Source organism: Dipodomys spectabilis, unplaced genomic scaffold, assembly GCF_019054845.1.
Source record: "Dipodomys spectabilis isolate Male_0828 unplaced genomic scaffold, ASM1905484v1 ptg000141l, whole genome shotgun sequence".
NCBI classification, from domain to species: domain Eukaryota; kingdom Metazoa; phylum Chordata; class Mammalia; order Rodentia; family Heteromyidae; genus Dipodomys; species Dipodomys spectabilis.
Genome location: NW_024870818.1, coordinates 11412696 through 11439617, shown reverse-complemented (window position 1 = coordinate 11439617; position 26922 = coordinate 11412696). Strand labels below are relative to the sequence as shown.

The window sequence follows — 26922 nt, the reverse complement described above, 5'->3', positions numbered from 1 at the left end:
ATCCTGGGGCCTGGACTCAGGGACAGTGAGTTTCTTTTTGCTCAAGGCCAGCACTCTACCTTATTAACCACAGCACCACTTCTGGCCTTTTCTCTTTATGTGGTACAAGGAATTGAACCCAGGGCTACATGCATGCTAGGCAAGTACTCTACCACTAAACCACATCCCCAGCCCAATAAACATGCTTTTAAAATGTAAAATGCTACATAAATATTTGGTATTGCTAGAACTGGTTGAAAATAATCAGTATTATATTTTTCAGAATAGTTTTCAAATGAACAGTTCAGCCAAAGCTTGACAAGAACTCCAAATCCTAACAAAATTAAACATTCAAACTCAGTCAGATAACTCTATCATCATGTTGTTAGAAGAAAAGTAAAATGTTTGGGACCTCTGGTAATTAGCATAAAAACAAGGTCTCTCGGGGAGTAGGAGGAAACATTACTAACCAACAACTGAAGAGGGCAGGGGAAGGGAGGGGAGACTAAGTAGTGTTCTAAAGTTGTTGTCTCAAACACAACTCATTTTTGGTAATTCAGAGTCAAAGTATCCTTGAAATGACTGATCATAAAGTTTGACGATCACTCCCCAAATTCTCGATTTTCTGAAATGTAAACACATGCAAGAACTTAAAATGTAGCCCATAAACCTTGGTAAAACATTTTACTCCGCAGTTCTTAGTGAAAGCAAAAGTTATCCGAAAATATGAAGAATAAGTGAAATGATAAAATACATTCAAAGGCAAACCATGTCCTTAATGTTCCTCCAGGAGTAGCATATTGAAGGTCACTTGGTTCTGGTTTCTTAATTCTTTTTTTAAATGGCCTCATTTTCCTTCTTCATGTGCTTCAGGACTTACTCTAACCCAACACAAAATCATTTTTATGCAGCTAGCAGAATACACAAAAGAGGAGGATCTGTTTGTACAGTTTTAGTTAACATAATGGCGAGCTTACTTTACCAACACTGATAATGCCACTAAAAATGTATTGTTATTGTACTACATTGACCATTACACTGTATAAAGCAGTTGTACAATCACAAACCAGTGACAGTTAATCAACAAAATGCACAGATGACATTTCCTTTCTATTATTCTCACATTACATTCCAGGGGAGGAGGAGACTTAATCTTGCATTTAAAGTTGAAAAACATTTCAGCTTTGTAGATTATATTGTGACAGGCAATTATTCAACTAGATATATTTTTAAGACTGTTTTAAGACAAGCAATACCTAGGAAAGACATTTATAATTTACATGACAAAGATTAAGCAATAGACTTACATGTGATATAAACAAGAAACAACCCAAATCCACTTTAACATATTGGAATTTTTATGGGAAAACTTTGTCCTATAATAGGTCTTTGAATTTAAATATGATCAAAGAAAGCAAAGCATTTATCATACCCAGTATAAACACTGACTTTATCCATCAAATATGAGCTTAGGGAACAAAATCAGACCATGTTAAGCATTTTCATTTCTAAAATGAAGCTTGCCATTGTATGTTTTATTTTTTTATATGTTTTAATGAATATTAAGTGACCCAAGTTACTACTTGATAGCAAAATATATGCAATTGGCATTCTCAATTCAAAGTGCTGAAAAATTTTACAACTTATTTCAAAATACTAGATAGTTTACTGGTTCTTAACTCTTTCCTAACACATCCAACAAATACAAAACATACCCAGCAGCTTACAACAATAAAAATTCTCACCAGTCCAGCAGCTTACAACAATAAAAATTCTCACCAGTCACACCTGGGGAGGGAGGCTGAATCTGAATTAATGAAAGGATAGTATATTTTACATTATCTTCTAAAAGAATAAAGCTAAAGACCAGGCACTGGTGACTCACACCTATTATCCTATCTATGCCAGAGGCTGAGATCTGAGGATCAAAGTTTGAAGCTAGACTGGTCAGTAAAGTCCATGAGACTCTTATCTCCAATTAACCACCAAAAAAGCTGGAAGTAGAGCTATGACAAGTAAAGTACCAACCTTGAGTGGAAAAGCTAAAGGACAGTGTCCAGATCCTTAGTTTCAATCCAAGTACTGGCAGCAAAAAGAAAAAAAAAAAAAAAGAAAGAAAGAAAACAAAATGCTAAAGCTAAATGCTGATGGCTCACATCTATAATCCTAGTTATTCAGGAGGCTGAGATCTGAGGATCACAGTTCAAAGTCAGCCTGGGCGGAAAAGTCTGTGAGACTCTGATCTCCAATCAGAAAATCAGAACTGGAGCTATGGCTCAAAGTGGTAAAGCACAACCCATCAAAGTTCAGGGATGGCGCCTAGGCCCTAAGTTCAAGCCCCACGACCAACAAAATAGAATAAAATGAAATAATATAAAGCTAAATAATTCATTCTCCCTACCAACAGTATACTTAGAAGAAGAAAGAAAAAATGCAACGTTTAATTCTTTTTCCTGTGCTTTCCCTCCCTAATTTAGGAGGAGGAGGAATCAGAAAACTTGGTATAGACCACCCAGGTTTGGCAAGGGATTGAAGTACTTGAAATTAAATGATATACAAGCAGCACAGCAATAGTAATTGAGAACCAAGACATGAGCCATAGTACAAGACAGCCTGGGTTCAAATAAATCTAAGTTCTAGCGCTAACTTGCCATGTAGGCTTGGGCCAGTACATTGAACACTATGCCACAATTTTCTCCTCTGTAAAATAATAGTAATGATAAACAGGTTAATATAGTACATGACCCAATATAAGTAAAGAATGAAAAATAGTGCCTACTAGATGTCAGGCAATATTCTATTTTGATTAAAGAAACAAAAAAGGTTAAATGTAAAGGTTAAAAGTATAAGTCAAATGGTGTTAGTTAACAGTTTCAGTAGAGGAACATAGGAAGTGTGGCTGAGAAGTAACCATGTGGTAAAGGAGAAGAGAATATCAGGGCTGTCCACAGCCACCCATGTTAGGTTAAAGTTATAGCATAGTTCAAGAGAGAAACCTAGAGTAGTGAGGGCCTGCTATAGCTACCTAACAAGACCTCAGACCCAATCTTGAAATGACTTTATTAATAACTAGATATAACATTCATTAGCAAGTGCTTTGTATCTCAATAGTATGTATGGATATGTATACATGGGACATGGCTTGTTAAAACAAACGTAACAAATAACTTTTAAAAATTACAGATGCTATCTAAAATATACTTGGAACTCAAAAAATTAAATCCCCCAACATCAAATCCTCAAAGAAACAACTGCCCAATAAATAAGTGGGCTAAAAGACTTAAAGAGAAACTTCTCTGAAGAGGAAATAAGAATGGCCAATAGACACATGAAGAAATGTTCAACCTCTCTAGCCATAAAAGAAATGCAAATCAAAACAACATTGAGATACCACCTCACCCAGTTAGAATGGCAAAAATCAAGAACTCTAATAACAACAGATGCTGGAAGGGATGTGGCCAGAGAAGGGAACCCACTGCATTGTTGGTGGGAGTGTAAACTTGCTCAACCACTTTGGAAAGCAGTATGGAGCTTCCTCAAAAGACTCCACATAGAGCTCCCTTATGACCCAGCAATCCCACTTTTGGGCATTTACCCAAATGTTCACAAACAAGACCATACTAAAGTTACCAGCACGACTATGTTTATTGCAGCATTATTTACCATAGCTAAGATATGGAACCAACCCAGATGCCCCTCAGTAGATGAATGGATCAAGAAAATGTGGTATATATACACAACGGAATTCTATGCCTCCATCAGAAAGAACGACATTGCCCCATTTGTTAGGAAATGGAAAGACTTAGAAAAAATTATATTAAGTGAAGTAAGCCAGGCACAAAGAAACATAGGTCCCATAAGATGATGTTAAGAGAAATGAATCCCGAGATAGGGACACAAGTGGTTTTTTCTTCCTTGCTATTGCTTCTAATATATTTATAAGGTACCATGTGATTTTTTTTGTTTTCTATGCCCCTCTCCCACGGTATAACCCCTGTTTTCACTGTATTTGATGTTGGTATAATTTGGGGAGGGGAAGGGAAAAAACAAATTGTTTAAATAGGGATACAGGTAGACCCATTACAACAATGAGATGTACAAGACACTATGTCCAAAAACGAACTTTACAATTTAGGCGTGCAGGGCAGGGGGGTGAGAGGGGGTGGAGTAGCTGAGGACATGGGAGAGAGGGGATGGCAGGGGAAAAACAGAGGAGGAGGCAACAATGCTGGATAAGAAATATACTCATTACCTTGCTCATGTAACTGTAACCCCTCTGTACTGTATTTTCACAATAAAAAACTTAATTAAAAAAATTATAGATGCTTCAATAACATGTCAGTAAACTTTTTTCTTTTATTCAATTACCCAAAAAAGTGAGTTTTGCAAACATTTATAGGAAACTCATAGGAAACTTACAGAGTAAAAAGCAACCACAAGCATTTGACAGATAGCTGTGCATAATAAACACAATTAGAAACTCTACCTGCTATAAATGAAAATAAGGTGGGATCAGAAAAACAAAGTTACTCAACTCTGCTTTTACTTCTACACTCCCAAAACCACTGAGAAAGCAGTTTTTTTCTCAAAAATAATGTAACTGAAAGAGATAGCATCACTTCAGGATAGTCCTAGGCATAAAGCCTAGGTTTAATGAAAATTCCTGAAAATTCCTGAATTCATGTAATGGAGCACATACAATGAGATACTAGAACACTGCTGATAAAACACCTATTCTTCACTCAAAAAGAAACCTGTGGAAGATGAATGTCATATAAATGCAAACTAAACTTAATAGTAGTGGCTTGTGGCATTGTAAACTGTGATAGTTAAGCTTGTCAAGATTGAGATTAGACTGGAAAACTCCTAAGAGATTAGTAAGGCATATCTGGATGGTGCTTATGATGCTCCAATTTAAGGAATGGATTACTGTCTCATGAAATCAAAATACAATGACATTACTGGGAAGTGGTAAAGACAGGAGGAAGGGCCTAATTGGGGAAAGAGAAGACACAAGGGCGAGGGGGCAGTCCTTGAGAGCCCTGTCTTGTCTTGGCCTTTCCCGTATTCCTTTTCTGCTTCCTGTCTGCCAGGATGTGAGCTACTCTACTCTGCTTCCTAACTGCTCTGGAGCAGCTCTCTGTCACAGACTCCACCACAATGCTCATGAGCATGGGACAAAGCAAACATGTACTGAACGCTCTGAATTCATGAACCAAAATAAACTTTAAAGTTATGTATGTCGGGCATTCTGTCACAATGACAGTATTTATGCCTAAACCCTAAAACAAGGCTTTTTTGAAGAGGAAAAACTCTAATGGCAAAATATTAAACACAAAATTTTAGTATTATCTAAATTTTATTTCAGTGAATGGTAGGTTTGTTTTTGTGCCAGTCCTTGGACTTGAACTCAGGGCCTGGGATTGTTCCTGAGCATTTTTGCTCAAGTCTAGCCTTCTACCATTTGAGGCCCAGCTCCACTTTCAGCCTTCTGGTAGATAATTAGATATATATATACTCTATCCTGCCTGGGCTGGTTTTGAACCCTGATCCTCAAATCTCAGCCTTTTGAGTAGCTAGGATCATAGGCATGAGCAAAATAAGAGATGCTTTATTAAAATTCTGTAAAATAACATTCCTCTACTTGGATACAAATTTTTATTCTATTGTCTCATTAATATGATCATTAGGCCAGGAAGTCCTCTTACTGCTACACTTTTCTGACTCCAGACACTACCAATTTATTTTTGTCTAAAAATACCAGAGCTTGAACTAAGTGTCTCCAATTCTCATTCAGCTTTCTTGCTCATGGTTGGCACTCTACCACCTGGGTCATGCCTCCAGTCCAGCACTTTGCTGGACTTTGCTGCCTGGTCTTACTTCAAATATTGATTCTCTAGGTCTCAGCTTACTGAGTAGCTTGGAATATAGGCATAAGCCACCAAAGTCAGGATCAGAGTAATGATTTTTGCAAAGGAGGATTGCAGAAACAGTCATTTCTTCCTGCCCAAGTAAAAGCCCAATTCAATATTTGTATAATCTCTTGTAGAGGGCTACCTCTTTGAGAAAATACTTATACAAGTTATATCCTCATATACTTCAGAAACCATTTATTAAGGAGACAAATTTCAAAAAGACAAAACGCTATAGGACAGGAGCATTCAATCTAGCTTGGTAAAGATAACAACCATTTTTTTCTTGTGTCGCAAGCATTTTGAGAGGTGTAAGGGACCATGCATATATTTCCAGCACTTTGAAGGCTGAAGTAGGACTGCAAGCTTAAAGGCAACCTGGGCTACATAGTAAATTTGAGGACATCCTAGCCTATATAGCTAGAAGAAGAGGAAGAACGATGAAAAAGAAAGAGCAAGGAAAGCAGAAGAAGCTGTCTCTCAAAAGAGCTCACTGGCATCTAAACACACATAAGCAATCAAAACACACATAAGCAATCAAAATACACATAGGCACACACCCTTCTCCTAACACATAGATCTCAACACATTAGGGAAAACTAAAGGTAGCATAGACACTCAAAAGGGTAGGGCCCATAATAGTAGGATTTCTTACCAGGAACTGCAGAGTAGAGTTAGTGGGTCAAATCCAGCAAGCAGGAGATGGGGCAACCATTCCTTATATTTTGTTTGTGCTTCAACTGCATGACTTATAAATTCAGATATATGGTTCCAAGATGTCAATGGGCAGCCTTTCTTTATAAAGTATCGAAATACTGAAAACTTTTCATACTTCAGGCAGGATGCCAAATGAAGTTCATTGAGCTGGGCTCCGTATTTCAAAAGAATATTCACAATTCCAAAGAATTCACAGCTTCATCATAAAAAAAAAAAAACAGAAGTTAGACTTAACTTTTTTTCTATTTTAAATTTGATGTATAGAGGGGTTACAGTTATATAAGTCAGGTAATGAGTATACTACTTTTTTAATAGTGTGACCTCTTCCCTCATTTTCCCACAGTTTTTTCCCTAACCCCCCCTCCACAATAGTTTATTTTCAACAGTGTCTGGTGAGTATCACTGCTGCATTAGTTCACCCTTTGTCCCACCATTTCTGTGCTCCCCTTACCCATCACAAATTAGATAAACTTATATATATATATATATATATATATATATATACATATATGAATAGATATACATATATATAGGGGAGGTGGAGAGGGAAGGGATGGTAGGGGAAAAACAAAGGAGGAGGTAACAATGCTCCATAGGAAATGTACTCATTACCTTAGTCATGTAACTTTAACCCCACTGTACAGTATTTTTACAATAAAAAATACATTTTAAAAAGACAACTTTTATGATAACTTTTACATACAAACAGACTCTTAGAGAAGAAACCAAAGGTGTAACTCCTCTGAACATTCAAAATACAATTTTTCAAAACGAATTCCAGGAAATAGAAACGGTTTGTTTTGTTGTTATTGTTGGTGGGTTTTGTCTTTTTAGAAGGGGGGCAAAAGAGGAGCACAGAAATGGTGAGAAAAAGAGTGAACAAAGTCATAGTATTCAATATACAGTATGTAAAAAACGAATTATGCAACTTGTGGGCAGAGACAGGAGGGGTAAATTGGAGGTAAGGAAGGGTGACATTGTCCAAGAAGAATTGTACTCATTACCTGACTCATGAAATTGTAATCCCTCTGTACAACTCCCTATAATAACAATAGCTATATTTTTTAAAAACTGACTCATTGGCTGGGCACTGTTGGCTCACACCAACAGAAACTGAGATCTAAGGATGGCTGATCCTGAGTGTTAGCATGTACTCCCCCATTGTGGCTTGACAGCCTCCATCCTAGGTCCTCTGCCTTTTCCCTGAAATCAGGTTATCAGGCCAGGCCTGCCACAATCGCCCACCTCCACCTAAACTACACTATCCTAGCCCCCAGCAGCATCAGCAGAATGCTGCCTAACTGTAACTCTTGCAATCAGAAAACCCCACCCAGGCTATGTTCTTTTTTTTTTTAATTGTGAAAGTACTGTACAGAGGGGTTACAATTACATGAGCCAGGTAATGAGTACATTTCTTATCAGGCATTATTGCCTCCTCCTTTGTTTCCCCTTACCATCCCTTCCCAACTCACGCCCCCCATCGCCCCTCTCTGTGCCAAAGTTGTAAAGCTCGTTTTTCGACAAAACGTCTTGTACATCTCATTGTTGCAATGGGTCCACCTGTATCCCTATTTAAACAATTTGTTTTTTCCCTTCCCCTCCCCAAATTATACCAACATCAAATACAGTAAAAACAGGGATTATACCGTGGGGGAGGGACATACAAAGCAACAAAGAAATATCTTATAAATATGTTAGAAACAATAGCAAGAAAGAAAAACCATTTGAGTCCTTATCTTGGGGTTCAGTTCACCTAACATCAACTTATCTGACCTTTTCTGCTTGTCTCAGACATCTACTAGTTATTCCAAATAAGGGAAACCATGGGACCTATGTTTCTTTGTGCCTGGCTTACTTCACTTAATATAATTTTTTCCAAGTCTTTCCATTTCTTAACAAATGGGGCAATGTTGAAAGTGGCATTGTGGCTCAAGTGGTAGAGCACTCGCCTTGAACTGAAGAGCTGAGGGATAGCGCCCAGGCCCAGAGTTCAAGCCCCACGACCAACCAAAACAAAACAAATGGGGCAATATCATTCTTTCTGATGGAGGCACAGAATTCCATTGTGTATATATACCACATTTTCTTGATCCATTCATCACTGAGGGGCATCTGGGTTGGTTCCATATCTTAGCTATGGTAAATAATGCTGCGGTAAACATAGTTGTGCTGGTAGCTTTAGTATGGTCTTGTTTGTGATCATTCAGGTAAATGCCCAAAAGTGGGATTGCTGGGTCAACACTGCTCATCCAGAGTACATCCCACCCCTAGTCCCATGACTGTATAAAACTGCCCCTTAACAAAGAACATTTCCTTTCCTATGAGAGAATTGGCCTTGTCAGCACCTGCTGACAATAAATTCATTTTATTTTACATGACTGTGTCCGTGCAGTCTTCTGGGATGGATGCTTTTACTGGACAAGAAAGTCTGTGAACAACAAATTGTTTAAACACAGGCGGACCCATTACAAGAATGAGATGTACAAGACATTATGTCGAAAAACGAACTTTACAAGGGGGAATGGGGGTGGGGAATGGGAAGGGATGGGAAGAGGAAGCAAAGAAGGAGGCAACAATGCTTGATAAGAAATATACTCATTACTTTGCCCAAGTAATTGTAATCCCTCCGCATGGTATTTTCACAATTAAAAAACAAAAAAAGCCTGTGAAACTCATCTCCAATTAACCACCAGAAAACTAAAAATGGAACCGTGGCCCCAAATGGTAGTGTACTAGTCTTGAGCAGTGCCCAGGCCCTGAGTTCAAGTCCCACAACCAGCAAAAAAAAAAAAAAATTTAACTGTCATGTTGAATTGACACCTCTTTGTACATTAAAGATAAAACCATGTTTCCATGTTTTAACAGATAATTTTTAAATCATCATTTACCCAAAAAAAGCTCTTCTCAAGTTGTAATTTTTGCACAGTTAGGTATCCCTCCTATAAAATACTTGCTAAACCAAGTTAATAAACCAAGTTAATCAACAATGTGATGAATCCCTAAAGCCTAATGATTCATTCCAGGATTTCTAAAATATTATTTCCTTCAGTAATAGGCTTAAACAATTTTCTTCTTTAAGATTCCTAATAGCAATATGTATGTATGTATGTACATACAGAACACAGAAAAGATCTAATAAACGTAACTTCCTTTAATAATAGCCTTAACCAATTTCCCTCTTAAGATTTCTAATGGCAATATGTGTATAAATATGTGCATATATATACAGACATATATCACACACATATATTCAGATATACAGTACAGAAAAGGCCTTTTATTTTTAACAACAAAAAAACCAACAAAGCTAGACACTGTGGCTCATAGCTTTAATCTTAGCTATGAAGGAGGCAGAGAATGGAAGATTATGGTTCAAGACCAAACCAGGCAAAAAGTTTTTATAACCTTTTCCTTTTTAATGATTTTACTGTTACTATTAATGTTTTATACAGAGGGGTTATCACTTCCTATAATGAGTACAGTTCTTTTTATGGACAATGTCACCTCTTCCTTTACTTCCCCCAGTTCCTCCCTCCCATTCCTGCCCACAAGTTACATAGGTCATTTTCCACATAGTGTATTCTAAACAGAATGACTTGAATTTGTTCACCCTCCTTCTCGTTTACCCGCCCCCCAATAAGAAAAAAACCAAAGCAAAAACAAACACCACCTCCACCACCAACAAGAAAAGATATGTTTCCATTTCCTAGAGTTCCCTTTAATAAATGGTATTTTAAATGTTCAGAGACATTATACCTGTGTTTCTCCCCTAAGGGTAGAAATAATTCAAATGCATAATTTAACTTACAGCTCTACATCTTAAAATTAATCTGCATTATCAAGCAACTTTATAAAATAAAGGCATATTGGGGCTGGGAAGGTGGCTCAGTGGTAGAGTGCTTGCCTTGCATACATGAGGCCCTGGGTTCGATTCCTCAGCACCACATAAGCAAAAAGAAAAAAAGCCAGAAGTGGTGCTGTGGCTCAAGTGGTAGAGCGCTAGCCTTGAGCTGAAGAGCTGAGGGACAGCGCCCAGGCCCAGAGTTCAGGCAACGACCGGGCCAAAAATAAATAAATAAATAAATAAAGGCATATCATTTTATATCATTTTTTTAAAAGCAGTAATGGAGATTGAACTCAGAGACTTGGGCTTAGGGGCTGGCCCCCAACAATGATTCTCCTACATCCATCTCCTGAACAATAGAGATTACAGGTGATAACCACCATACTCAGCCCATTTTATACTTAGGAAACTGGTTGCTTTTTTTTTTTTTTTTTTTGGGTCCGGTCATGGGGTCTGAACTCTGTCCCTCAGCTCTTCAGCTCAAGGCTAGCACTCTACCACTGAGCCACAGCGCCACTTCCTGCTTTTTTCGTTTTGCTTATGTGGTGCTGGGGAATCGAACCCAAGGCCTCATGCATGCAAGGCAAGCGCTCTACCACTGAGCCACCTCCCCAGCCCCTGGTTGCTTTTTTTTTTTTTTTTTTAACAGTTATCATCTACTACTTGTAGGTCATGGTGAAATTAACTGAGAACAGATCTAACCCTTATTGGACAGAGCTACTTGGCAGGATTATCAAAATAGGCACTGTTACAAAGTTAAAGAACACAGTCTTGGACGAGTCACTTATCTGGATAAGTAAGTTACTTTACTTTTCTGGCACGCAAAACTGGTACCAAGTAAGTATTTACAGTATCAAATAAGTTTTAAGTAAAATACCATGTAAATCAAAACAAAATGTTATAAATATATTTATTTAGGTAAATGTACTTATGTAACAAATACACTTTGGCAAGTGTTCAGGCTTCCTTTTAGTAATATAATGCTTGAGAATTAAACAGGAGATAAAATTCAAAAGAAATTGTAACCCATTTGTATAAGTATGTCAGCCACAATATTATCAATAACAAACTTTACAAATACATGGCTTAAATGCTCAACAACAGAAGAACGGGTATACACAACTTTAAGTAATCAATGACTGCAATTATAATGGTTGTACAGCCACATTTTAAAAAATGTTTATGATATAAACATGTTTAAGCTGCAACAAAGTTCATTAAACATGTGTTCACTGTGCAGACAGCTGGGCAAGAAAATATGTAAGAATATATTAATCTCCCTTTAAAACGGGCACTAACATTATCCTAAAGAACCACAGTAAAATAAATACAATCTAAATAAATAAGAGGTATAACATTTTAGGTAAAATAGGTATGAGACATCTGAACCATAGTCATGTGAGACAAACTACTTCTGAGGATTTATATACAAATTTGAAATCAAGATTATAAGCAACTGGGACACTAGCTGTGTAAGTACAATGTCTTCTAGCCCATGTGGAAAGCTATTTTATTTTTATCTCAATCTGTGCTTCCTTCCTTAATAGATCAAACAGTATATTCTACATTGTTAATCATTTGTATAATTCACAGTCTGTAATTCCTAAACTTCTTTGCAAAAATGGATGTTTGTTGCTCATCTCCTACTTGCTATTTATTCCTGATGAAAAGTCTGCCATCATGTACATACTTGTTCTCAACAACCTTCTCTGTATGCAGTTTTCCTCTGGCTGCTTTGAGACACACAGAATCTGTTGCCAGCAGTTTTGTACTATAGAAGTCCTAAAGGATATCCTCGGACCAATGGTTCTAAACAATTATCACCAATTTGTCTCAACCACTTTGACATCATTTAACTAAGCTCTCATTATTTTGACTATAGTTAAACACTTGCTGATTCACTTACTGAAGAGACAAACTACACATGGACTGTTGAACATGTTCCAATAAGCACTCATGAGCAACTGTGTGAAAAGCTCGAGATACTGGCTCATTACAAATTTTATATACAATTCCAGACATGTGTTCTTACATGTGCAATTCAGAAGACTGGCTGAACCCTCTTCTCTTAAGCATTTGAAACTATCAACATCCTACCATAGATGCTCAGCCTTAAAGACTTTTGCCAGAAGATACAATTTCACTGCGGAATTCAACTAAGCATCATTGATTCTTCCTAAAAGCATGTTGTTACAATTAATGCTTTAGGTAGATACCCTAGTGACTGCTGTTTATAAATATGAATATAAAATTATAAATCAACAGGCTTTCTTATAAAACTACAACAGATTGCCTAAACGTGACACAAGCTATGAAAAATTTAAGGCCAAAATATAAAACATCCCTCTCTAAGTTTTAAGGCACTGAGTTCAAACTATGATAAGGACAGTGAGTGAGGAGGGGTGACTAAAGCTATTGCTTGCTCACAGCTAATGCTCTGTTACTTGAGCTATGCTTCTGGTATTTTGCTAGTTAACTAGAGACAAAAATCTCAGATTTCTCTACCTGGACTGACTTTGAACTATGATCCTCTGTATCTCAGCCTCCTGGATAGCTAGGATGACTAGCATGGGCCATGCACACCTGGCTCACAATTAATTAGGGCAGCTGAATGAGGAGGCTCAAACCTGTAATCCCAGCTATTAAGGAGGTATAGATCAGAGGCCTCATGGAAAATATTGTCCAGATAAAAAAAGCAAAGTAAAAAAATTCAATGCGAGAACAGATTTACTGTATACAAACAGAAATTGGCAACTATGTTTAATTTGCCAGTAAGTAGCCAACTTAGTTGAATTACCAAAAGGCCAAAGTAAGTTTTATTGAAAGGCTTTCAGCCATTGGTTAAAATCAAAATGAAGGCATTCTGTTTTTTCCCATGTTCCCACTTATGATGTCTAGAATAAACAAAGTGGCTTTTATGAAACTAACATGATAATGATGATTAGAAAAGTAGCCAAAATCAGGTAAGCTAAGCTATGATTTCCTTCTGTAGTCAGTTATAAAAGGCTGTATTACTCTCTTCACATACAAAAACCAAATTCTATTGGAAAAAAACTAAACTTTTCTTATTTGATCAATAAAGCTTTTATAGAGTCCCAAAATAATTTCTACTTCATATATACAGTGACTGGCATGCTAGTATATTAATAATAGCCACACATTAGCTAATATTAGCATAGTATAAGACAGAAGTTTTGCTGGATATAGCTCAAGAGTAGAGCACCTTCCTACCAAGTGTGAGATAATGAGTTCAAACCCCAGTATTTCTAAACAAAAAAAAAGACTACAATTTTAATAGATGCTATTTGCTAGATAATTAGAGGATAATAGGGACAAGAGAACTAAAATACTCATCTTTCTATGTGTCAAATGTACAACCGGACAGCTGCCAATGGCTCCCGCCTGGAATCATAGTTACTCACAAGGTTGAAATCTGAAGATCTCAGTTCAAAGCCAGCCCTGGCAGGAAAGTTCATGAGACTCTGATCTCTAATTAACCACCAGGAAACAGGAAGTAGCACTGTTGCTCAAAGTGGTAGTGCTGGCCTTGAGCGGAAAAAGCTTAGGAATAGCACTCAGGCTGAGTTCAAGCCTGTCACGACTGACAAAAAAAAATGTGTGGTGTATTATGTACAAGTCAGCTCCTTTATCTACCCACATTAAAGGTAGGCATGTGATTATGTTAACATCTTTTAGATTCAATCCCCTGGAAAAGGTTGCCTGTCCTTCCATTAAATTTTCTACTGAATGGCAAAGATGTTCCAAAATTTACCATGCTGCCATGGATTCCAACAAACAAATAAAAATCTATTAGAAAGACTACAAGAATATATCTTCATGTTAAAGATACTTTGATGTTTGAACTTTTTTTCCTACACAGAACAGTTATTTTGATGCTTAAACCTTTTTCCTCCTATACATTACAAATAGTTTTTTCCAATGACTTTTATTCCTAAATACCTAACTTTATTAGGTAAGAATACATTTAGTCCAATTAGTACATGTCCACCTGGAAGAAAATAAGTTTGTACACCTTTCTAAAAGCCACTAACAATTTCAGTAATACCTTGTATGGCATTTCAAAGAGTAAAATTTCCAAGATTAAAAAAAAAATTTTGTTAGGGCTGGGAAGGTGGCTCAGTGGTAGAGCGCTTGCCTTGCATGCATGAGGCCCTGGGTTCGATTCCTCAGCACCACATAAGCAAAAAGAAAAAAAGCCAGAAGTGGCGCTGTGGTTCAAGTGGTAGAGCGCTAGCCTTGAGCTGAAGAGCTGAGGGACAGCACCCAGACCCAGAGTTCAGGCTCCACAACCAGACCAAAAAAAAAAAATTTTGTTAGCTCATTTTTGTGACAAGGACCATTGTGTACACTGTACACAGCTTCTCTATTTTTGGTTTATAACGATTTGTTTTTGAGCACGCTTTACTTCTACTTATCCTGCTGACTTTCTGAGCTTCTATTGGAATTTTAGCTGCTGAAGCTGGTATTCAGATCCAGACTAGGGACTACCTTCACAGCAACACAGCACAAGAAAATGAAGTTCGGAAATTTGTCTCTATTAGCGCCACTTCACCAAGTTATTACCACTCCTTTCTATGACATGCCTATCTTGGTCTATTTGACAGAGTCCTTGGATAGTTCTTTTTTGTGTTCTGACCAGTTTTTAAATGTAACTAGAGAGAAGTTACAATGGGAAGTGGCGCTGTGGCTCAAGTGGTAGAGTGCTCGCCTTGAGCTGAAGGATAGCACCCAGGTCCAGAGTTCAAGCCCCACAACCGACAAAAAAAAAGAAAAAAAAAAAGAAAGAGAGAAGTTACAACGGATTACACCTCATAAACTGGAAGCACCACTACTGCATACTAAGAATTTGACAGCACTGAAGTTCCTTAAAAATACAACTTTTGCTAGGCACCAATGGCTCACAGCTATAATCCTAGCTACTCAGGAGGCTGAGATCTGAGGATCAAGGTTCAAAGCCAGCCAAAGTAGGAAAGTAGTTGAGGCTCTTACCTCCAATTAACCAGCAAAAAGCCAGAAATAGAACTGTGGCTCAAGTGGTAGAGCAAGAACCTTGAGCATGAAAAGCTGAGGGGTTGGGCTGGGAAGGTGGCTCAGTGGTAGTGTGCATGCCTTGCACGCATGAGGCCCTGGGTTCGATTCCTCAGCACCACATAAGCAGAAAAAGCCAGAAGTAGTGCTGTGGCTCAAGTAGCAGAGCGCTAGCCTTGAGCTGAAGAGCTGAGGGACAGCACCCAGGCCCAAAGTTCAAGCCCTACAACCGACAAAAAAATAAAAAGCTGAGGGGTTGTATTTAGGCCCTGAGTTGAAGCCCCAGTACTGACACAAAATAAAATTTAAACTTAAAAAAAAAACATAAAACTTCGGAGCTGTAGATAAAGAGTCTAGTGATAGAATAGTTGCCTATCTATGTTCAAGGCTCTATGTTCAATGAGAGAGAGAGAGAGAAAGAGAGAGAAAACATGCCAAAATGTAACCTAGGAGCCAGGGGCCAATAGGTTACACCTGTAATCCTAGCTACTCAAGAGTCTAAGATCTGGAGGATCTGCCTAAGCAGAAAAGCTCACTAGAACCCATCTCCAAAATAAACAGAAACAAAAAGGAAATATTGGGTACCTGTGAAAAAAATTACTATTTATGGGGCTGGGAAGGTGGCTCAGTGGTAGAGCGCTTGCCTTGCATGCATGAGGCCCTGGGTTCGATTCCTCAGCACCACATAAGCAAAAAGAAAAAAAAAAAATTACTATTTATATCACTATTCAATAACAAGGTAACAGTTGATATTTACATGTCTGGACATATTAAAAGCACTTCTTTGCTAGAGGTGGCAGAAGATAGTGCAGCAAATGCAACTAAATATTTTTTCTATAGCGTTTCATATTCTTAAAGGATGAGGTCCATGTTTCAGCTTCCACAACATATTTAATAGGGTCTACTTAGTGTGCTACCTATCTATCTATAGACATATATGTACATTTACATATATACACACACATAGATAGTACAACTATACACACAGATAGACAGACAGACTGACTGACTGACTGACTGATTGGATCAACTGGCCAATTAATGGTACTGACTGATTTTTGTAGAAATCAATGGGAAAGGGGACTAGCCCCCTAAAATTTCAATTAATTTTGCAAAATCCAGACTCCTAAGACCACTTCCACCCAGCTCTAGTTATCTCTGATCCTGTTAAATGGCATGATGCATTATTGCCCAATTCGGACAATGTTCCATTAATTTTATGGTGTTGCAGGGTCACCAAAGGCATCATGTTAGTTATATGGTCTAACTCAAACTATTCCTACAAGATGATGAGAGAAGAACTTAGTTGCTACTACCAGAAGGAACAAAAACTTCACCTCTCAGGAAAAAAAATGAAGGCCAAAAAAGATCATATTAGAAATACACATAAGTGTACATGTGTATACATGCAAACACATAAAGAGTTCTCCCAAACCATTATGTTCTGACCTAATAAAGATTGTTCATATGGTATAAAGAAAGAGAACTGAACTAATTAATGTCATCAATGTGTCCTTACTGAATCTAAACTAACTAGGGCTTCTCTGGCTTAAAAAGCAAAACTTGAGGAGTTAAACAATTAATATACATGAAAGTTATGCATGGAGTAGGCCCTAGATACTCAGATTAATCAAAACTCCAAATCTTCAAACTAAACTAAACTATTGTTTGGAAACCTAAATTTGAAACAAATAAAATGAACCACTATGTTATATAGTAAACATCAGACAACATAGAGTTGCAAAAAAGAAAAGCTCAGTAAATAAGTTTTGCATTGCAGCTAGACAACCATAATGATGAATTCCAGAACATCAGTGACATGTGTATAGTCTACAATCAATAAAAACAGCATCTATGTATATAACTTTTTCCATTATATCATGGGTATTATTCAATATTGCTTTTCTTTAAAATAACCTTATTCTTAATAGTTATTTAAAAACCTGAGGAGTCTCACAGACGATTTATTAAACAAAACATTAAAAAAGAAGTTGAACATCAGTGGCTCATACCAATATTCCTAGCTACCTGAGAGGCTGAGAACAAAAGGATCAAGGTTTAAGACCAGCATAGGCAAAAAAGTTCACGAGGTCCTTTCTCAGTTCATAGCTGAGCACAGTGGCATGTGCCTCCCATCCCTAGCTACAGGCAATCAGGATTATGGAGCCAGGCCAACCCCAGGCAGAAAAGTCTGCAAGACTCCAATCTCTATGGAAAGAAGCTGGGTACAGTAGCACACACCTATAATCCCAATGGGAAGCATAGACACATCATGACTCAGGTGTGTGCCTGGGTAGAAAGTGAGATCTTATCTCAAAAGTAACCAGAAAAAATAAAGGCTGGGGGCATTACTCAACAGTATTGTGCCAGTCTATCCACACTGAGAACCGGAGTACAAACTCCCCAGTACCTCCACCCAAAAAAAAAACCCGGCATTAATTCTTCATTTCTACTGTTTCATTGGAACATTAGATTCAATATATTAGATTTGCAATAATATCTGCAAAGCTATAAATGCTTTATTTTTAGGCTCATAAGTTTTGTAAATATAAATTCAAGTGGCAAATAACCTTAAAAAGTTATTGCCTTACTTGATAAAGTAGTATTTTTAATTCTTGAATTGTGATGAAGACCAAAGGTACCAGAGAATTTCTTAATGTACTGTTGTATGGGAATTCAATTGCGAAATACAGAGAAGCCATCTTTTGGGAGGTTGAATTAGAAGTCTTTAGTAGAAAGCAGACAACTGTGAGCGGACACGTGTCCCCGAAAAAACTTGCAGCCTCAAATGTACTTAGTACTGTTGGAAACTACTGGGCCAAGAGGGTAGTGAAAAAAGAGCAGAAAAACTATCTCAACAAACTAGATCAATTCTAATAGAGAGTTGAAGAGGGGCACTATGGTAACCTGAGGCGAGTCAGGAGACAGCAGGCTTGGTGCAATCACAGCTGTGGTGGTGGGGCCTACATAGGATCACGGTCAGGGGGCAGGATCACAGTGAGCTCCAAAGTTCAGAGTTCATACAAGTCTGCCAGGTCCAGGAACCTACTGTCCAAGTCCCAGCCCTTGCTTCTAGGAATTCAGGCACACCTATCACCTGGGTATGGGGGTGGGATTTCACCACTAAGAGTTTTCAGAAAGTCTCTATCATCCACCAAGATGCTAAGATAGCCCCTGTTAGAACCAGTATCCATATTTCAAACACATGTAAAGAATTGCCTTAAATTGCTACATTAAAAGTCCAGGCTCAAAGACAGACAGATTACCTGACATTATCACTTCTTTGTTGCTGCATAACTGAAAAGGATATACCATAGTAGGTGTTTTCTGCTTATCTGTTTCCTGAATTAGCAGTGTAGCACTACCAGAGATATTAAGTCTTACCATGAAAAAAGATACCTGGTAAAACACTGCCATATAGAAAAAAGAATTAAAACATAGCAAGTATACATACTCCTTCTGGAAAGCCATGCACATGGGAGAACCAAATCCAAAGACCAGGCACATCTGGGCGTCTGGGCTATAGCCATTCTGGAGTAGTATTTCTAAGCACCGTTCATGTCCTCCAAACACAGCTGAGTAAACAGGGCTCACTTTGTCTGGCCCAGTGTCACAGATCCGGTTAGTAAGTGGTATTAACAAGTCCAAGATTCTATAAATACACAAATGCAGGAGCATTTAATATTTCCCTATTATATACATGGGTTCAGGCAATATTTCTACTATATATCCATGGATTGACTTAATGAAATCTTTCTGTCTTATTATATCTTCTAGCTCCATTATATTACTACATGCTACATGGTTACTACAAAATATTATACTTATTGTTAACAAATACAAAGGTCCTTAAATATACCTGAAAAAGAATTAACTAATATTCCTATAAGCAAATAATTTCCATTTCTTTATTTCTTTACTAATTTTGTCTATTTACCTTAGTATCACCACTTATGCTCCAAAATTTAATTTCACATTTGATATTTCAAAATCTATTAAATTACTTAAATATTTATTATTCCAAATATAAACTGGTATCAAGCCAATGAAATACTGTGGGTGAAGGAAGATTTTTGGTTGGGACTGGGAGGATGGGGATTGGGGGGGGGAGGGAGGAGAAGGGGATGCATGCCTGTCCTGAGGCTTTAACTCAGAGCCTGAGCACTGACTGAGTTTTTCTGCTCAAGGCTAGCACTTTACTATGTCAGTCACAGCTCCACTTTTTTTTAGTAGTTTATTGGAGATAGGAGTTTCATAGACTTTCTTGTCTAGGCTAGCTTTGAATGTGATCCTCAGTTCTCATCCTACTCAATAGTTAAGGATTACAAGCATTAGCAACACCTAGCTTCCAATTAGTTTTGTTTGTCCAATTATTAAGATTTTTTTTTGGGGGGGGGGGTCCGTTCGTGGGGCCTGAGCTCTGGGCTTGGGCGCTGTCCCTCAGCTCTTCAGCTCAAGGCAAACGCTCTACCACTGAGCCACTTCCCAGCCCCAATTAGTAAGAATTTTTAAAGATGGTAAATAATATAAAATGGTTAAGAAATAACGTTTTCATCAGAAAAAAATAGAATTTCTGCTAAAATATTATATCCTTTGAAAAGAATATAAGCTCATTAAAATCTGAAGCAGATTTATAAACAAGCTACTTGCAGACACAGAAAATTCTAAAGAAAGTATGAAGCATTTAGACTATATAAGCTTATTCCAATAGTTAACTAGAGACAAAAAGGACAACTTACTTTTAAAATTGAAAATAGCCAGGCATAAGTGGTACATACCTGTAGTTCCAGCTACTCAGAAGGTGGAAGCACATGAATCAGGAGTTTGAGGCCAGCGCTGGCAAAGTTAGCAATATCCTACCTCGAAAATAAAAGACCTGGGAGTATATTTCAAGTGGTACAGTGCTTGCCTTTTAGCACAGGCCTGAATTCAATCCTGAATATTTCAAAGTTTTTAAATTTTTTAATTTGGAAATTAAATGAGTAAGTAACCTAGGAAATTCCTTTCTACCTCAGTGTATCTTTATGACATTCTATTTCTCTTGTATGAGACTAGGAGGACAGGCAGTAAAGGAAAGCTCAGATGTACAGAAAGGGTTACCTTTAAAGTAGCTATGGAGGAAATCATAGATGGGAAATAGAATTCTCAACACAAGTGAGGACAAATTCCTCAGAGTTTTGTTAATAATTTAAAATTCCAAGTATAATTATATCTAAGATGTATGTTTAAATAATCAAAATTAAGAAAAATAGTCAGCACCAATGGCTCATGCCTGTAATCCTAGCTACTCAGGAGGCTGAAATCTGAGGATTGCGGTTCAAAGACAGCCCAGACAGGAAAATCTATAAAACTCTTATCTCCAATTAATCATCAGAAAACCGGAAGTGGCACTGTGGCTCAAGTGGCAGAGCAGAGCGCAAGCCTTGAGCTGAAGAGCTCAGGGACAGTGCCCAGGCCCAGAGTTCAAGCACCTCGACTGACCAAAAAAAAAAAAAAAAATTTAAGAAAAATACCAAATTTTAAAACCTAAAATGTTTAAAATTAAGACTCTGTTTAGCACCTTTAAATTTAATAAATGTGTCTAAATTGTTTTTATGAGTTGGAAAAATTATATTCTCACAAGGCACAAACAGGATTATAAAAAGGACACAGTGAAATACCATGCCACCTTGTGGCATAATAACCAAATTGTAAACTGTTGACTACTATGTAAGCACATGAAATAATGGCTACTTAGCATTATTTCTTAAGTACTACCAAGAACTATAAGATATACTGTAGAACTATGGCCCTAAATATTGAAAACATATTATTTTAAAAACTGTTCAGTTTCAATTTATGTTCAGAGTCCTGTGTAACTAGCTTCTAAGATTACATTAAGCCAAATGCATTATCAATCTAAAAAATACCAATGATTTCCCAGGAATTTTGGCAAATCAAGAAGAGCAACAAAAGTTAGAAAAATAGCAGCTTTGACTTGAAACTAGAAAAAGTCCAGTCAAAAGGTTCAAGATGGGGAGCCATACTTAACACACAGAAAAAAAGATTTGCTTCGGGTTGGTGGCTCAAGCTTATAATCCTAGCTACTCATGAGGCTGAGATCTAAGAACTATGGTTCAAAGGCAGACCAGGGAGTTAAGACAATGAGACTCTTATCTCCAATTAATCACCAGAAAATTGGAAGTGAAGCTATAGCTCAAAGTGGTAGAATGCTATCTCAGCAAAAAGAGCTCAGTGACAGCGCCCAGACCCTGAGGTTCAAGCCTCATGACCAACATCAAAAGATATAGAGGGCTGGGAAGGTGGCTCAGTGGTAGAGCGCTTGCCTTGCATGCTCGAGGCCCTGGGTTCGATTCCTCAGCACCACATAAGCAAAAAGCCGGAAGTGGCGCTGTGGCTCAAGTGGTAGAGCACTAGCCTTGAGCTGAAGAGCTGAGGGACAGCGCCCAGGCCCAGAGTTCCGGCCCCACAACCGGACCCAAAAAAAAAAAAAAAAAAAAAAAAAAGATATAGAAAAAAGAAGACTCCATTCCAAACAGGAATAAGAAACTCAAAAACGTTGTGCAGTCAGAAAGATGTGAAGATACAATAAAACTAGTGAGGAAAGGGAAAATATCATTAACTTAGGAAATCAGAGGACAGATTCAATACCCCCAAGAAATCTCCTGAAGCCACTCTATCTCTAGCCCTCTGACAGAAAAGGAAAATTTAAGACCAACAGGAGGTAAGGATAGCATGGAGAACAGACAAGGAATAGGTCTAGCTACCTGGAGTAGATCTAGTTTTGCCTGGAGATGAAAGGTCTGGCCCAGATTTATTCCTTATTAGCTTTTACCTATGAGATCATTTTTATTCTGCCTTCAATACTTACTTTGAATGGCCCATTTGAGCAGCTGCATGAATCGGTAATTGCCAATTGTCTTCATTACAGTAAAGATCTGGATCTGCCCCACTGGACAGCAAAAGTTCCACACATTCTGAATGACCCTCTTGGGCAGCAATGAACAGTGGAGTAGCTTTGTCCAAGGCTTGACAATTGACATTTGCACCTAAAACAAAATAAAAAATATAACAGATAATGGTCATCTGTATAAAAGAAATAACAAATTTTAAGGCAACTGCCTTTAAAAACAAATGTTACATTGTACAAGTTTCCCATCAATGAATGCTACTGAATAGAAATACTTATTTTCTTTTTTTTTTTTTTTTTGGGGGGGGGGGGGGAGGTCCGGTCATGGGGCCTGAACTCTGGGCCTGGGCGCTGTCCCTCAGCTCTTCAGCTCAAGGATAGCACTCTACCACTTGAGCCACAACGCCACTTCCACCTTTTCTCTTTTTGCTTATGTGGTACTGAGGAATCGAACCCAGGGCCTCAGGCATGCAAGGCAAGCACTCTACCACTGAGCCATCTTCCCAGCCCTTATTTTCTAATTTGTTGGTAATTACTATTAGAAAGACAACAACTGATCAAATTTTGGAATTCATTTTTAAACTAAAAACTCCTATTCAATCTATCATCCAACAAGCACTCTGCGGATCCAAAGTATACAAATGTTTAAAGAGAAAAAAATGAGCTATATATGGTGCTACATATCTGTAAACCTAGCAGTTGGAAGGTTAAGGAAGGAAGAACACAGAGACTACAGTACACACTAAATTCATTTAATCTGTCTGGCCTGCAGAGCAAGAGCCTGCCCTTCCCTCGCTCACTGGCTCCCCCTCTTCCCCCTACACACACAAAAGAATTAGTGCAAACTATCCAATACAGATAGCACTTTCACATTTCTGAGAATTATTTTTAAAAAGTTATGTTACAAACTTTATAGATGTTACTGATTCAGATTAAGATTTATGAAAAACTACCAGAAGATATAACATACAGGAGATCTATGCTTTAGCACTGCCTATACTCTGTTATATCTCTTCTTCATGATTTCCATAATAAATAAAGTCCACAGAAAGGGGAAAAAAAGTACTTTAAATGGGTTTCTGGGTTGATTTTGAAGTCATGAATGTAATCAAGTTATCTAAATACAAATATATAAAGATGTAAAAGGCTGAATAACTGGGTGCTTATAACTCATACTGTAATCCTAGCTACTGAGGAGGCTGAGATCAAGATTCCTGGTTTAGCTCCGGCAGAAAAGTCTATGAGACTCTTATCTCCAATTAGCCATCAAAAGCTGAAAGTGCCCAGGAACTAGTGATTCACAGTTAGATTCTCAGGAGGCTGAGACCTGAGGATTGCCATTCAAAAGCCAGCCCAGGCAGAAAGTCTGTGATACTTTTTTTTAATTTTTATTTTTGATTGTTATTATAAAGGTGATCTACAGAGTGGTTACAGTTACCTAAGACAGGTAATAAGTACATTTCTTTTTTGTCAGTCATGGGGCTTAAACTTTGGGCCTGAGTGCTGTCCCTCGGCTCTTCAGTTCAAGGCAAGTGCTCTACCACTTGAGCCAAAGTGAAACTTCAGTTTTCTGGTGGTTAATTGGAGATAAGAGTTTCACAGACTTTCCTGCCCAAGTAAGTTCTGAATCATGATCCTCAGATCTCAGCCTCCTGAGTAGCCAGGATTACAGATGTGAGCCACTGGCACCTAGCATAGATAAACTTCTTTTTGGACGATGTCACCCTTCGTCTATGAGACACTTATCTCCAATTAACCACCTAAAAACAGAGAGTAGAGCTGGACTTAAAGTTGTAGAGTACTAAACCTTAGGGATAACGCCCAATACCTGAGGTTCAAGACCCATGACCACCACCAACAACAACAACAAAAAGCTGAAATTGGGATGTGGTGTAAGTAGAAAGGACCACAGTTCAGGGCTAGCGTGTGCGCACACACACACACACACACACACACACACACACACACACACACACACACACACATACAAAGTTGAATAATAAAGGTTTATGTGACTCTTAGCCAACATTATACTAAATACTGAGAAACTAAAACTACTTCTTATAAAATCAGAAACAAGACAAGGATGCCCACTCTCTGAACTCCTAGAATTTCTAGCCAGAGCAAAAAGGCTAGAGAAGGAATAAAAAGATATTCAAAAAAGGAAGAAATCAAAGTATTCATATTTGCAGATAATCTGATACTGTATGGAAAGGATTCTAAACATTCCATCTCTAAACTAGAGCTAATAAACACCTTTAATAAGCTGTATAATATAAAATCAACACATGTTGCTGGGAATGTAAACTGGTTCAACCACCCTGGAAAGCAGTATGGAGGTTCCTCAAAATACTAAACACAGAGCTCCCCTATGATCCAGCAATCCCACTCCTGGGTGTTTATCCAAATGATCACAAACAAGCCCACACTAAAGCTACCAGCATAACTACATTCATTGCAGCATTACTTATCATATCTAAGATATGGAATCAACCCAGATGCTCCTCAGTAGTTGAACTGATCAAGAAAATGTGGAATATGTACACAATGGAATTCTGTTTCCATCAAAAAGAATGATATCGGGGCTGGGAAGGTAGCTCAGCGGTACAGTGCATTCCTTGCAAGCATGAGGCCCTGGGTTCGATTCCTCAGCACCACATAAACAGAAAAAGCCGGAAGTGGTGCTGTGGCTCTAGTGGTAGAGCGCTAGCCTTGAGCTGAAGAGCTGAGGGACAGCACCCAGGCCCAGAGTTCAGGCCCCACGACCAGCAAAAAAAAAAAAAAAGAATGATATCATCCCATTTATAAGGAAATAGAAAGACTTGGAAAAAATCATATTAAATGAAGTAAGCCAGACCCAAACTCCAATCTGTACTCATTTATAATAATTAGTATATGCCTAGGATAGTCCTTGCAGAGGTCCACAATAACCCAATAGCTATGTATATATGACCACATAAAATATGCTACCCAGGACCGGATGGATTTACAGCAGAATTGTACAAGGCCTTCAAAGCAGAACTCACACCAATACTCTTTCAACTCTTTAATGAAATTGAAAGAGAAAGTTCACTACCGAACTCTCTCTAGGAAGCCATCATAACCCTCATCCCAAAACCAGGCAGGAACTCATCAAAGAAAGAATACTATACACCCATTTCTTTGATGAATATCAATACAAAACTTCTCAACAAAATTTTGGCCAATCGACTTCAACAATTCATCCAAAGATTCATACACCACAATCAAACAGGATTCATTTCAGGGATGCAAAGCTGGTTCCGTATATGCAAATCAATTAATATAAATCATCACATCAACAAGAGCAAGGATAAGAACCACATGATTATCTCAATAGATGCAGAAAAAGCATTTGACAAGATCCAACATTCCTTTATGATGAAGGCTCTGGAAAAATTAGGAATCCATAGAACATTCCTCAATACAATAAAGGCTGTATATAACAAACCTACAGCCAGCATTATACTTAATGGTGAAAAACTAAAGCCATTTCCTCTAAACTCAGAAATGAGACAAGGATGTCCACTCTCTCCACTTCTCTTCAATTTAGTATTAGAATGCCTAGCTACAGCAATAAGACAAGATGCAAACATAAAGGTGATCCAAATAGGGAAAGAAGAAGTAAAACTCTCCCTCTTTGCAGATGACATGATCTTGAATCCCACAGACTCCACTACCAAATTACTTGAGCTGATTCGAAACTTTGGCAAAGTAGCAGGGTATAAAATTAACTCTCAAAAATCAATGGCTTTTCTGAATGCCAACAATGAGAAGAGCACAGCTGAAATCAGGAAAGCAACTCCATTTGTAATAATCCCACAAAAAAATAAAATACCTAAGAATTAATTTAACCAAAGAAGTGAAGGACCTCTATGATGAAAACTTTAAAAACCTGAAAAAGGAAATCAAAACAGAACTTAGGAAGTGGAAAAACCTCCCATGCTCCTGGATTGGAAGGATCAACATCGTGAAAATGGCAATACTTCCAAAGGCTATCTACAAATTCAATGTGATACCTATCAATATTCCAACCTCATTCTTCAAGGAAATAGAAGAAGTAATCCAAAAGTTCATATGGAACGTAACAGACCCAGAATAGCAAAAACGATCCTCAACAGAAAGAACAGTTCAAACTCTATTACAAAGCCATAGTAATCAAAACAGCTTGGTACTAGCACAAGAACAGACCTCAGGACCAATGGAATAGAATTGAAAACCCAGAAATGAACCCACAGACCTATAGCCACCTAATCTTCGATAAGGGAACTAAAAAAATAGAACGGAAGAAAGAAAGCCTTTTCAGTAAATGGTGCTGGCAAAATTGGTTAATCACTTGTAGAAAACTAAAGCTAGATCCTTATATATCACCCTGCACCAGAATCAACTCCAAATGGATCAAAGACCTCAGAGTCAAAGCAGACACTCTGAAAATATTACAGGATGAAATAGGAGAAACCCTAGGTCTCTTTGGCACAGGCCAAAATTTTCTT

At 37.8% G+C, this 26922-nt stretch overlaps 1 protein-coding gene across 3 annotated transcripts in view; it reads right to left on the bottom strand.

Moving 5' to 3' along the window:
- Positions 1–26922, bottom strand: part of Asb3 (ankyrin repeat and SOCS box containing 3) — a 108387-nt gene that overhangs the window by 20929 nt on the left and 60536 nt on the right. For all 3 annotated transcript variants that reach the window (XM_042691208.1, XM_042691207.1, XM_042691209.1), the window contains exons 6-8: positions 22373–22550; positions 18956–19153; positions 6547–6804 (exon numbers count right to left, since the gene is read on the bottom strand). In XM_042691208.1, the coding sequence (XP_042547142.1) occupies positions 6547–6804; positions 18956–19153; positions 22373–22550 (634 nt within the window). The remainder of the gene's footprint in view (positions 1–6546; positions 6805–18955; positions 19154–22372; positions 22551–26922) is intronic.